Genomic DNA, 15,166 nt, shown 5'->3' on the forward strand with positions numbered 1-15,166 from the left:
GCCAAATCAGGGCCTCAAGGGCTTGTTGGCTCCCCACAGTCATGGCTACCTTATTCAACTGGATAGTAATACCAGTGGTTAGAACAGTGATCAGATTTCTTCTCAACAATATTGCTGCTATTTAAGTATGGCAGACCCTACCTCTATCCAACACTTTCACTATGGGTAAAGTAATGTGCCAGAACTGTTTCAAGAATTTTTCTTATCTCCTATACTTTTTGGGCTATTTCAACAGAGATGGCAGAACAATAACAATCTGGTGACCTTGGGAACTTTTCTTCTTTGGGGCTTTGGGGAAATTCACCCACGTTGTTGTGTAAGCCAAACTCACATTCATAATTTAACATCATTTTGCCCAGCCATTTGAAATGCCATGATGCTCCTTTAGGTGAAAACATCTAAGTAGCTTCATTTTCACCAGCAATCTTTTTACTTGTGAAGCAAAAAATAAAAATAATTTACTTTGATTGTATAATCAAGAAGCTCCTTCTCTCAAGCCTCTTATCTTCTCTTATATATAATGATTTTTCCTTTTTAAATGAGAATCAAAGACTCTCAGGCTTGGAAGGAATTATTAAAACATAATTTAATACAAACGTCTACTGTTTCATGAAACCTTTCAACAGTGTCTTCCAGGAGGTTTTACAGCTGTTCTCCAGGGCAAAAGAGATGAAGGAAAATAAAAAGGGCAATCCACTGTAAGTACATTAGTTATATAAACTTATAACTAAAATAAACCAGAGGATCTAGATGTGGTCTTCCCTGCTCACAAGCGCTCAGTCTTTTATCCATCTTGTTTAATTACACTAGGAAGAATTTGTGAAGGAGACTCAATTTTAACTTTGAACTCTTGATAATATGGCCAAACGGGGAGTAAAGCAACACTTGTGAAACAATTAATTACAAGAATTTAGATCACATGGTCCCGACCTTTTCATGTCAATGTTTTGAAAAGCTAAAAATATTCTTAAAGGTCTGCTTGAACAGAATTATAGTAAATTTTAATCACAGTTACATAAGTTAAATCAGCTAGTATAAACTATGGGTTCAGAGGTTAGGTTCTGCAATAAAAAATGTATAGTTTGAACCCTAACTTCTCATTAATTAGCTATATGACCTTGAGAAGTCACTTAACATTTTAAAGCTTTGACTTACTCAGCTGTGAAAAGGAGATAATATTACCTTCTTTACCAGGCTATTGAGAGGATTAAATAAGCTAATTCACATGAAGCACGTTTTCCGTATACGGCATATATTTTACGTATCTAATAAATGTTAGCTTCATCATTATCCGCTCATTTAATAAAAACATAGAGCCTTTTTGTTGGAGCACAGTTGCTTTACAACTGCTGTGTCGGTTCCTACTGTACAGCAAAGTGAATCAGCCATACATAAACATACATCCCCTTTTTTGACTTCTTTCCCATTTAGGTCACCAGAGAGCATGAAGAGAGTTCTCTGTGCTATATATATAGTACATTCTCATTAATTATCTGTTTTATACATAGTATTTATATATATGTCAATCTCAACCTCCCAATTCATTCTACCTCCATTCCCCACCATTTCTCCTTGGTATCCATGTGTTCTCTACATATGTGTCTCTATTTCTGCATTACAAACAAGATAACCATACCATTTTTTAAAACTCTCCATGTATGTGTTAATGTATAATATTTGTTTTTCTCTTTCTGACTTACTTTACTCTGTATGGCAATCTCCAGGTCCATTCAAAACTCTGCCTATTTAAACTTAAAAACTTTTGCACAGCAAAAGGAAACCATAAACAAAACGAAAAGACGACCCTCAGAATGGGAGAAAATATTTGCAAATGAAACAGCTGACAAAGGATTAATCTCCAAAATATACAAACAGCTCATATAGTTCAGTATCAAAAAATCAACCCAATCAAAAATGGACTGGAGACCTAAACAGATATTTCTCCAAAGAAGACATGCAGATGGCTAACAAGCACATGAAAATATGCTCAAAATCACTAATTAGAGAAATGCAAATCAAAACTACAATGAGATATCTCATCACACCAGTCAGAATAGCCATCATCAAAAAATCTACAAATAATAAATTCTGGATAAGATGTGGAGAAAAGGGAATCCTCTTGGATTGTTGGTAAGAATGTAAAAGATACAGCCCCTATGGAGAATAGCACAGAAATTCCTTAAAAAACTAAAGCTAGAGCTACCATATGATTCAGCAATCCTACTCCTGGGAGGTGCACTGGGACGACCCAGAGGGATGGAATGGGGAGGGAGGAGGGAGGGGGGTTCAGGATGGGGAACACATGTATACCTGTGGCGGATTCATTTTGATATTTGGCAAATCTAATACAGTTATGTAAAGTTTAAAAATAAAATAAAATTAAAAAAAAAAAACACACAAAAAAAAAACAAACAGATACATGCACCCATGTTCACTGCAGCACTATTTACAATAATCAGGATATGGAAGCAACCTACTACTGCTACTGCTAAGTCACTTCAGTCGTGTCCGACTCTTTGCGACCCCATAGATGGCAGCCCACCAGGCTCCCCTGTCCCTGGGATTCTCCAGGCAAGAACACTGGAGTGGGTTACCATTTCCTTCTCCAATGCATGAAAGTGAAAAGTGAAAGTGAAGTCACTCAGTCGTGTCCGACCCTCAGTGACCCCATGGACCACAGCCTGCCAGGCTCCTCCGTCCATGGGATTTTCCAGGCAAGAGTGGAGTGGGGTGCCAGAATCTCCATAAATAGAGGAGCAGATAAAGAAGAAGCTGTGGTACATATATACAATGGAATATTACTCAGCCATAAAAAGGGATGAAAACCATCGATGTTCAATGAATCACTACTTTAAAAAAATTGTTTCATAATCAAATCTTCACACATTTCCATGAGTGTTATTTTAGACTAAGGATTAATAATTAGGGGGGGACAGATTTTCATGCTATAAGTAGCTTATAAGGAAGTTTTATATTGCTAGAATGATTTTAACAAATCAATATGGGTTATATCATGTGCTAACTGAATAATACAATTATTCTAATTAACTGATCATGCTCTCCATGGATTTTAGAAAGGAGTGTCAGCATTTAACTGACAAGTTAGAGTCATGATACATTTGACAAAATATAACGTTATTATTTATTATAAACTTGGTTACTTCTGTGTATGGCTGAATACACAGAAAATACACTAAAGATATTACTCAACATTATATATCTCATGGGATTTTAAATTAATCCTCTTTAATATGTCCAGACAAGATTAAAAAAAAAAAATAATAAGAAACTGCTATTGTTAAATAATACCCTAACTAGTCTCTAGTTTTATGTTACTTTTTATAAAACATTATTATCTTCTAGTCCCCAATTATCCAACTCTAAGCAATAGTCAGCTTTCCCTTCAGAGCAAAAAGCAAAATAAGACAGAACTTTCATCTGCTAATTCCACAAAGAATTTAAATTCTGCCAGTCTAGAATATCCATTGGAGGTAATTAGAAAATCAAAGACTAAAAGTATTTTTCACTTCTCCCCAGAAATCAGTCATTGCAAGGTGAAATACATCACCATCTGAAGAGCATTCCTTTTATATTGATCCTGAGATTTGAAAACTCTACTAGGTAACTCATTACAGTGATTACAAACACAACCATTAGAAACTATTTATTGATCCAGAAATTAGGGAGGTCAAAAGAATTACTTTCATAAAAATGAAAGAATATTAACTAGGAAATGTTTATTGAGTCATAAATAAATTCTCCTTTTTTTCAGGATTTATTCAGATTACTATCCATCAGAAGAATGAGGGATTAGGGTCACCTCCCCAGCATTTAACATGCATCCTCCAGCAGGGGTCGGAGGCGGTTCACATTACTGTGAGTATCTCATCAAGAAATAAATAGTATTTAATTATTAGGTAACACGACAGTTATTGGCAACCTACAGATGTTATTCTGAGTGAAACAAAAATGTGCTATGAAAAAATGAATAGGGAGAAAATGAGGAAAAAATGTACCGTGGAAAACTGTACCCTCTCAATCCTACAACCACTTAAAGAGGTCACTGCACATGTTCCATGCTCTATGAATTCAGCAATTTTTAACTTTCACAGACTGACTGTCCACTTACCCTAGTTGTTTTCACTTTATTCCCAGAGGAACAGCTCCATCCTTTCCGATCTGGAAGAACTTTACATTCCTCTCCCTCAAGACATGGTTGCATATGGCACCACCATTTCTGTTCCACTATGGAAGCTATAGATTAAAAAAAAAAGCAATTCAAGATTTTCTATTTGGGCTTGTTAATTGTCTGGGTGTGCATGCTTTTTTTTTGTTGTTTTGGTCCAAAGGGAGTAAATTTTTATAGATTTTCTGACTAAAAATATTTTTAATTTTTAAAAATTTTATTGTGATAAGAATACTTAAAACTTTAAGAGGGCAAATACTATTATACATGTTCAGTGTATAATACAGAATTGTTAATGATAGGCACATTTTTGAAGGGTTTTTCATACAAACACATAGGTTTCACGGAAATTAGCATATTAGAAACAAATTATGTGGATGTATTCATGTGCTGATTGACATAAACATATAAGAAATTGAGTCTATGACCAGTTTAGAATCAATATTTTAGAATCAATGTAATATCTCCCCCAAGTAGACTAAAATCAGGAAGGCATTCAAATTGATGTCTTTTTTTTTTTTAAACTATGGGCAGTAACAATCATTGCAAAGAATGCATCATGAAAATATATGAGCACTTAACAAAATATTATTTATGATCACATCAATTATACAGATCCACATAAATATTTATATCCTATTAGGTGAATCCTCCAAGAAAGAAATTAACATTTTGATGACTCTCTATAAAAATATTTCATGTGACTTCTATCCACAACTAAACATTCATTCATATGTATGATATTTATTTTTTCATTCTTAAGAACCATCCATGGGTTTAAGGACCCAAACTATTTAATCATCTATTTTTATATTGCCTTTGCCAATTAATTTACACACACAAACATACACACTGGCCCTCCACTGGCAAATCAGTATTTCATGGTATCAAAGTAAGAAGTACATGGACTTCTTGGAACCTCATTATAGTGCCTTTTGCTATAAGACTGTGCAAGTCCTTAGACCTTCTTTCAGTGGATTTTAAATTTCAGAATGCTCTTCAAATGATCTCATGCCAACCATATGATTGATGGTGTCGCCCCCCAGGATGAACCCCAGAACTGAGAATCACCGTGAGATTCCAGTTCTATGCAGTCCCCAGTTACACTATCACAGGAGCAATGGAAGAAGCCTCACCATCCACACAAGATGGAGCAGCTCGTGTGGTGCCCGCCACCTGCCCAGGGAAGCAGGAGCACTTGACTGTTTGTGACCGTTCTTCTATCTTGTTCTTATTACAGCATCTGTGGAGTGCCACCACTTCGCAAGTGCCTGTTTTAACATGGTGAGCTGCACACAAAAAAACAAAAGATGAGACAACACTGAGAAAGCTTTGGATACTTCCCCCACTTTTTAATTAGAAGTGCATTAAATATAGCTCTATAAGGGGTCCACCATGCATGAAACTAGAAATACAATGATGTTGACTCCATAAGGCAGATTTGATTTCTTTGCTAAATGTGGTAGGACCATTTCTATCAGTAAATGCCTGGTGAAGCAGGAACAATTAGTGGCTAGATTAGAATGAGCTGTTAGAACAAACAGTCTGAAATATAGAGGCAATATGTAGTGCCAACAAAAATGTATTTATTTGCATGTGTTTTTTTTTTTTTTAACACCTTTTTGTTCAATATGTTGATCAAAGTAGGGTCACTCCATAGACAAAGTGCCCTCTACTGGGGCTGAGACAAGCCTTATTCTCAAAGTGGGTGGGCTGATAAAGGTGATAGTCTTTAGGTTATTCTCTCTCGGGTTAAGGCTAAGAGTCAGGAAGGGAATTTCTTTTCAGAACTTAGGAAGTCTGAGGGTGGGAACCCACCTCCTCAGCATTCTTCTGCTCAGTTTTCTTGGAAATGAACTAACTGGGTGATTTTTAAAAATTGCTGCCATTTTCCTGAAAGTTCCATCCAGTCTCAGGACCCACAGATCATTCCTGTCGATTTTGCCTGAGGGAACAACTGCCACCAAATGGCAACAACCACAGCCAGAATGTGGACAGACTTATATCTGCCCTGGCAAAATCCAGTCCAACACGCTGTGAGGCTCCATTGGCCGTTTTCTCGGCCTCACAGTAAGGCTACCCAGCTGCTGAGGTGATTGACATTTTTTGGACCCCACTCATTACATTAGGATAGGGTTCAAGTTTGCCTTCATTGTTTCTTTTTCCCCAGCATATCTTCTTCAAAGTAGTAACCCTACTGTGAAACGATAAACCAAAAGTTCCATCTGCTAAAAATAAAAAACAGCTTAAAATCAAACATTTGTTGAAATGTTATGTTTTCAGAAATTTTAAAGCATGTGATTGCTATAAAAACAGAGATTTAAATAGAAAAGTAGGACATCTGAAGTTATTTAATGTTATAAACATATTAAGACCCATTTTGTAAATGAGGTTAGGACATCATGCATTTATATTAATTTTCCCCTTAGAGATGGGGAACCACTGAGCAGGGACTCAGGTTAGACTGTTTAGATTTTTCTTGTGAGAACAGATCACATTCACTGTCCACCTCCTTCCCTATGTGAGACCAAGAGACTCAGGTATAGCTTTGACACATAATCCTCAAAAGAATTTGCAAGAAGCAAGTACCATTTCCAATGTCACAAAGGTTTTTTTGCCATGGTAGATACAACAGGGATTTCTCTGTGTGTGCTTCAAGCAGAAGGCTATCTCTACAAAAGGTAAAAACTTGAAAGACAAATTTCTGTTCCTTGTGCTGTAGACAACAATATTTTCTTAGCTAATAATGATTCAGTTTCTCTCAATTTATTGAATGCTTTATGTAATATGCAGGTCAAAATATTGCTTTCTACACTGAACCTCACTTATTCCCTTTTCTTACTGGAGTATAATTGCTTTACAATGTTGTTAATTTCTGCTGTACAGCAACGCAGATCAGCTATATGTATATGTATATCTCCTTCCTCATGCACCTCCCTCCTAACCCACTGTCCCACCCTCTAGGTCACCACAGAGCACTGAGCTGAGCTCCCTGTGCTATACAGCAGGTTCCCACTAGCTATCTATTTTACACATGGTAGTGTCAGTCAGTTCAGTCGCTCAGTCGTGTCTGACTCTTTGCCACCCCATGAACCCTGTCCATCACCAACTCCCAGAGTCTACCCAAACCATTGAGTCGGTGATGCCATCCAACCTTCTCATCCTCTGTCATCCCCTCTCCTCCTGCCCTCAATCTTTCCCAGCATCAGGGTCTTTTCAAATGAGTCAGCTCTTCACATCAGGTGGCCAAAGTATTGGAGTTTCAGCTTCAACATCAGTCCTTCCAATGATCAGTCCTTCCATAGTAGTGTAAGTCAGTCCTAATCTCCCAGTTCATCCCACCTTTTCCTTTCCCTCCTGTGTACACACGTCTGTTCTCTATATCTGTATCTCTATTCCTGCTATGCAAATAGGTTCATCTGTACCATTTTTATAGATTCCACATATATACGTTAATAAACGATATTTATTTTTCTTTCTGACTTACTTCACTCTGTACGACAGACTCTAATTGAGTTACTACCACATATCAGGGATAGTTCTAAGTAATGGGGATGCAACAATGCATAAGATGAATAGAGACCTGCCCTCGAAGAGCTCATATGCCTGTGGAGAAAGCGAATAATCCTTAGGGACTAATGATTAAGTAAGACAACAGTAGATTTTTCTAGCTTCTTAAAAGAGATGCAATAGGGTAATGTGATGGAGAGTAACCAAACAGGGAGAGAAGGCAGAATTGTATGAGGGTCTCAGGGAGGACCTCTCTGAGGAAGTAATCTGAATGATGACCTGAGTGATGAGAAAGGAAGCCTCCATGATGAAGAGCTAAGAAAGGAATAAGTTTCCAAAGAGATGGAGCAGCAAATGACATGGTTCTGAAATGGGGAAATGGCAGCAAGATGACCAGTGTGGCTGCACCGTGGTGGAACAACTGAGAGGCTGAGGACAATGTGTCAGAAACAGAGGGAAATGGCTTAGGGGCAGGTGTGCCACAGTAAAGAGATTGAATTTTTTTCTCATTACAAGACAAAGCCTTTGAGTGGATATGTTATCTCATTAGGACTTCTCCCATAACTCAGATAGTAAAGAATCTGCTTGCAATACATGAGACCTGAGTTCGATCCATGGGTCAGAAAGATCCCCTGGAGAAGGGAATGGCAACCCACTCCAGTAATTTTGTCTGGAAAATTCCATGGACAGAGGAGCCTGGCAAGGCTACAGTCCACGGGGTCACAAAGAGTCAGGCATGTCATCTCATTAATGCTTTAGGAGTTTAGTCAGGCCACTCTTTAGAGAAAAGACTAAAGAAAGCAAGAGTGGAAGCAGGGATACCAATCATGAAGGGGCTACAGGAGTTCAGGAGATGAAGGATGGGACCAAGACTAGACTAAGGGTTGGGATGAAGTACCAGATGAGGAGGTATTTCAGGGTAGAGTTGGTTTGAATGGATTGAATGTGAGCTGTGAGGGAAAGAGGAGTTAAAGATTATTTTTAAGCTTGTCCTGAGGAATTAAAATTTGGTAGTTCTGGAAGATAGAGGAGGCCTGGGAAAGAGGTGTTTGTTAACAGTTGGGTGGGTCAGAATTGCTTGCTTCTGTTTTGTCTTTGTTAAGTCTGAGAGTCTTATAAGACACTGGAGCTGAGGTGTAAGTCAGGCAGCATCATTTACACAGTGGGGTTCAGGAAAGAGATCTGGACTGCAGATAAACACTTAAGCAAGTTAGGTTAATAGGTGATATTTAAAGTCATACACTGACTAATTTCCATGAAAAGACTACTGATAGAGAAGCAGAGAAATAATAGTCTAGAACCTAATTCTAGAATTGGGGAGCAGAACATGAAGTAAGAGGAAAAGAACATGAGACAAGGCATGGAAAACCAAAGAATAAACTGTTTCAAGAAACATAGATTGGTCAGTTATTCAAATGCTGCTGAAAGCTTTAATAAATAAAGCAAAATAATTGTCTCCTGAGGCAGTAATATGGTGCAGCAGTTCAAACACAGCCTCCAAAACCAGAGTGCACATGTGCAAAGCCTTTTCAGTCATGTCCAACTCTTTGAGACCCTATGGACTACAGCCCACCAGGCTCCTTTGCCCATGGTATTCTCTAGGCAAGAAGTAATTGGGTTCACATCTGCTGCTGCTGCTGCTAAGTCGCTTCAGTTGTGTCCGACTCTGTGCGACCCCATAGATGGTAGCCAACCAGGCTCCCCTGTCCCTGGGATTCTCCAGGCAAGAACACTGGAGTGGGTTGCCATTTCCTTCTCCAGGGTTCACATCTAAGCTCTTCTAAATTCTAAAGCTCATTCTAAATAGTAATGTGACCTTGCCCAAGTCAGCAACTATCTCTGATTAGCATTTTTCATATCTAAAGGATGAATATTAATAGCACCATCTTCATATGTCTGGTTAGAGGACTAAATGAGTTAATATGTACAAAGTATTTAGAGCATTCCCTGCCTCATAGCAGGTACTCTGTGTTAGCTATTATTAGCACTTGATCCAGATGAAAATCATTTTAATGGCATGATGGAGATAAAAGCATGATTAAAGTAAGTTTATTAAAGAATGAGATGCAAAACTGTAGACAATTATAAAAATTTCTTTCAAGGAGTTTTTCTGTAAAGGGAAAAAGGAAATGAAGCAGTAGTCGGAATGAGTCTAAGGGTCAGGGAAATTTTTTTTAATGGATGCCATAAAAGCATGCTTGCTTGCTAGAATATAATCTAGTAGAAAAAGAAAATGACAATATAGGAGAGAAAGAGGGTAATTTAAAAAGACTGTTCTTGAAAGGGGGAAAAGAAGAATTAAGATGCAGGGCATGTGGTGGGGTTGGCGTTAGATTCATGTGGGGACATTTAATCCATTTTAACAAGAGTGAAGGTGGGATGCGTGAATTAAGCAGGTAGGTGTGAGCCGTTTAGGTGGTTAGAAGATAATGCAGTTTCATATCTGATGTCATCTCATTTGCTATGAAATATGAGAGATGTTTGAGAAAAAAAAAGAACATGAAATATGTATTTCAAAGAGGAAGAATAAATGTACTGGGAAGGAGTGGTGGGATTGCCTGGCAGGGAGCTGGCTGACGCACACGGTAAACTGTAGAGGACATAGTGGAATGAACGGAGGGGTGGGATTATGGCACAAAACGGAAATAAACATCTGTGTGATGACAGACTATCTGGGACGCTTGGACCTCCAATAGGGATGATGGGATGTGTCCTGCAGGTCTTTGAATGGAAGCCAGAGACAAGAGATTATTAGGGTTTCTTAAGATAGTGATGCTATTAGGCAGAGCACTGAGCTGAGACAGCTTCAGGGAGAGCCGGATGTTGGCTCAGTTTTCTGTCACAGAACCACAAAAGACAGGTGCACACAGTGAGATTCCATGAGTCCCTACCCCGAGACAAGAAACACCATTTCAGCATTACCCACCAGGGCCATTCTGTCATCTTTGTCATATGGAGATTTTATCATAAGTTGGAAAAGAATTGGTGAAAAATCTGCATCTGGTTTCCCCTTCCCAATGTCAAAATTCTTTTCTACTTTGCCTGACAAGAAAAACTATACTTCTCCACCCCATTAATTACATTTAGATGTGGTGATGGAACTTGCTTTGGCCAATGAAATGAAAACTAGACTTATGAGCAAAAGCAAAGGATATCAGTCTGTGAGGACATATTAATAGTATTCATTCACCAGATTTATCCCCACCAGCCAGAGCAACAAATTATACAGAAATTACTTAGTGGCTGAGCACAAGAAAGGGAAAATTAAATTAAAAAAAAAATAAAATAGATGGTAGGTAGGTTGATGATAAAGACTATATCAAACGCAGTCCCCAAGTTAAAAGACGTGAAACAGAATCCCCACCAACCACATGGACATTAAGAGTGAGACATAAACCATAAAGTGTTACAAGACTCTAAAATTTGATTGCTTGTTAATATCACAAAACAGCCTACCCTGACAACACCGTAGTACTTTCTACTGCTTCCTAGGTTGTTCAACAGGATATATATATATACACACACAAATATATATACACATACATACATACATATATATATATATACACACACACACACACACAAATGCATTGGTGAGTGGATAAGTCAGTGAAGAATGATAATCTCAAAACCAGATCATTCTAGGGTATTGAGTCAATGAACAAATACATATAAGAAAATGCTGTTTAGATATTTATATAATTAAATGAATTGTAATAAATTATTTCCAATTGGATAACACTGGGAGGGATTGGGGGCAGGAGGAGAAGGGGACGACAGAGGATGAGATGGCTGGATGGCATCACCAACTTGATGGACGTGAGTCTGGGTGAACTCCGAGAATTGGTGATGGACAGGGAGGCCTGGCATGCTGCGATTCATGGGGTCGCAGAGAGTCGGACATAACTGAGCGACTGAACTGAACTGAACTGAATGCTGGCTAAATTCTGTATGTCAGAGCTCTGGTGAAGAAAGTGTGCTTCTTCTTTGAGGAGAAAAAAGGTGAAATGGTGCCTATATGGTATGAGGAGAAAGATAAGGTTGGAGCTGTGCTGAGAAGAAGAGAGGCATGTTTCCCTTCAGAGAAGATGGGACTAAATGTTAAGGGATTCATAATAAAGGTGACCTGGAAGACTGAGCCTCACAGACCCACAGCTTTTCTGCCTATGAATAAAGTGCACAGACACACAGATTGTTTCCTTGTGAGAAGTGGCATTTTGTAAAAAAACAAGCAAACAAACAAACTCTATCAATCTTTGTTCTTTTTATTAAAAATTAAAGTTGTAAAGCTTTCTTCAGGGGAATTAGAAAGGGATCAGAGAAGGAAATGGCAACCCACTCCAGTATTCTTGCCTGGGAAGCAGACAGAGGAGCCTGGTGACTGGAGATCTTCGGGTCACAAAGAGTCAGACGTGACTTAGTGACTGAGTGCAAGAAAGAATAGTTACATTTTTAAAAATGGAATAGATGGTAGGTATATATGTAGGTAGATGTGGAGGGTTGGGTGGAGGGATGGATAATCCTACACTCAAAGAGTTTGAAGACATGGGTAGGGAGAATATTGGCTGTTCAATATTTTTATAAATGCCAGTTAATGTGGTAAACAAAATGAGATACTTCAAAACAGACAAGTGAATCTACTATCAAAATTTCATTCACCTAAGTATGGCGCCTGTCTCCTGAGAAACCTGTATGCAGGTCAGGAAGCAACAGTTAGAACCCGTTATGGAACAGTTGATTGGTTCAGGATTGAGAAAGGAGTATGGCAGGGCTATCTGTTGTCACCCTCTTTTATTTAACCTATAGGCTGAGGACATCACGAGAAATGCCAGGCTGGATGAGTTACAAGCTGGAATCAAGACAGGTGAAATAAACATCAACAACCTCAGATATACAGATGAAAAGTAAAAGTGAAGTAGCTCAGTAGTGTCCGACTCTTTGCAACCCCCGTGGACTGTAGCCTACCAGGCTCTTCCATCCATGGGATTCTCCAGGCAAGGATACTGGAGTGGGTTACCACTTCCTTCTCCAGGGATCTTCCCGACCCAGGGATCAAACCCGGGTCACCTACATTGCAGGCAGACGCTTTACCGTCTGAGCCACCAGAGAAGCGATATACAGATGATACCACTCTAATGGCAGAAAGCAAAGAACTAAAGAACCTCTTGATGAGAGTGAAGGAGGAGAGTGAAAGAGCCAGTTTAAAACTACATATTAAAAAAACTAAGATCATGGCACTCTGCCCCAATACTTCATGGCAAATAGAAGGGGAAAACCTGGAAGTAATGACAGATTTCCTCTTCTTGGGCTCTAAAATCACTGCAGATGGTGACTGCAGCCATGAAATCAGAAGACGATTGTTTCTCGGCAGGAAAGCTATGACAAACTTAGACAGTGTGTTGAAAAGCAGAGACATTATTCTGCCAACAAAAGTCCATACAGTCAAGACTATGGTTTTCCCAGTGGTCACGTATGGTTGTGAGAGCTGGACTGTAAAAAAGGCAGAGCGGCAAAGAATTGATGCCTTTGAACTGTGGTGCTGCAGAAGGCTCCTGAGAGTCCCTTGGACTGCGAGGAGGTCAAACAAGTAGATCTTAAGAGAAATCAACCCTGAATACTCATTGGAAGGACTGATGCTGAAGCTCCAGTATTTTGGTCACCTGATGCAAACAGCCAGCTCATTGGAAAAGTCCCTGATGCTGGGAAAGACTGCGGGCAGAAGAAAAAGAGGGCATCAGAGGATGAGATGGCTAGATGGCATCACCAATGCAATGGACATGAACTTGGGCAAACGTCAGGAGATGGTGAGGGACAGGAGGCCAGGTACGCTGCAGTCCATGGGGTCGCAAAGAGTCGGACACAACTGTGCAATTGAACAACAGCAAAGCATTGCATAGGTGTTCCCATATATAATTCTTATTTTTCTGCTATATAACTTAACTCTTACATCAAATTCTTATAGACAAAGGCTAATTTTTCATGTAAACTTCTCAGTATGTGGTACATGTTTAATAATTAGTAAACAAGTAATAAAAAGGTAAAACTAATTTCTGTGGTTTTCCTTTAAAAGCTTAATGACTGTAAAAAATTAAAGCAGTTACTAGACTTCTCTACACAGAGTCAGGCAGAGCTCATGATAAACTAATCTAGTCAAATATTAGGCCTTTCCAAATTAACAAAATAGACTTCACAGACAATCAGCATCATACTAAAATGATGCAAGACCCCCTGGAGAAGATTTTAAATGAAAAAAGAACAACCAATGTCCTTGATGTCATAATCCCCAAGTCACAAAAGATAAAACAACAAGAACAACAATAACAACAAAAAAAACCCTCACGTCTTTCTGCTACTTTCTCCTTCCTGGACATAATGCAGAGCACAAAATGTTGCCTCTTACAGCTTTGTGAAATGTCACTAGACACACACAGGCTTAATTCCTATGAAAACAGGAATACCAAGGCTTGCCCAGCTCTAATTGTTGCCTGCCAAGGTTATTCTTGCCACCTCTTATTAATCTCTTCTGCTTCTGTTAGGTCCTTACCATTTCTGTCCTTTATCATGCTTAGCCTTGCATGAGATGTTCCCTTGATATCGCAAGGTTTTTTGAAGATATCTCTCTTCTTTCCCATTCTATTGTTTTCCTCTAATTCTTTGCATTGTACATTTAAGAAGGCAGTTCAAAGCCTCCAAAACCAGAGATCATCTGAATTAAATTTGCCCATTCCCATTGTTTTGAGTTCACTGATTCCTAAGATGTCAGTGTTCACTCTTGCCAATCTCCTTCTTGACCACATCCAATTTACCTTGATTCATGGACCTAACATTCAAGGTTCCATTGTGATATTGTTCTTTACAGGATCAGACTTTATTTTCACCACCAGACACATCCACAACTGAAAGTCATTTCCACTTTGGCCCAGCCTCTTCATTCTTTCTGGAGCTTTTTCTCCAGTCTTCCCCAGCAGCATATTGAACACCTTTCAAACTGGGTGGGAACTGGGGGGTGGGGCTCATCTTCCAGTGTCATATCTTTTTGCCTTTTCCTACTGTTCATGGGGCAAGAATACTGGAGTGATTCGCCATTCCCTCCTCCAGTGAATCACGTTGTCAGATCATATATCATCAAGGGAATATCATATGCAAGGAGGGGCACAATAAGGGACAGAAATGATAAGGCCCTAAGAAGAAGCAGACAAGATTAGGAAGAGGTGAAAAGAAAACATGGAAGACCTATACAAAAAAAAGGTCATAATGACCTGGATAACCACGATGGTGTGATCACTCACCTAGTCAGACATCCTGGAGTGTGAAGTCAAGTGGGCCTTAGGAAGCATTACTATTGAATAAAGCTAATGGAGGTGATGGAATTCCAGCTTAGCTATTTCAAATCCTAAAAGATGATGCTGTTAAAGTACTGTAGTCAATATGCCAGCAAATTTGGAAAACTCAGCAGTGGCCACAGGACTG

At 38.9% G+C, this 15,166-nt stretch overlaps 1 protein-coding gene across 10 annotated transcripts in view; it reads right to left on the reverse strand.

The window, feature by feature from the left end:
* TAFA2 (TAFA chemokine like family member 2) overlaps positions 1–15,166 on the reverse strand; it is a 586,563-nt gene that overhangs the window by 39,339 nt on the left and 532,058 nt on the right. For all 10 annotated transcript variants that reach the window (XM_045165424.1, XM_045165425.1, XM_045165421.1 and 7 more), the window contains 2 exons: positions 5,323–5,475; positions 4,130–4,254 (listed from right to left, as the gene is read on the reverse strand). In XM_045165424.1, coding sequence (XP_045021359.1) covers positions 4,130–4,254; positions 5,323–5,475 — 278 coding nt within the window. The remainder of the gene's footprint in view (positions 1–4,129; positions 4,255–5,322; positions 5,476–15,166) is intronic.

This window comes from Bubalus bubalis, chromosome 4 (assembly GCF_019923935.1).
Source record: "Bubalus bubalis isolate 160015118507 breed Murrah chromosome 4, NDDB_SH_1, whole genome shotgun sequence".
Lineage (NCBI taxonomy): Eukaryota > Metazoa > Chordata > Mammalia > Artiodactyla > Bovidae > Bubalus > Bubalus bubalis.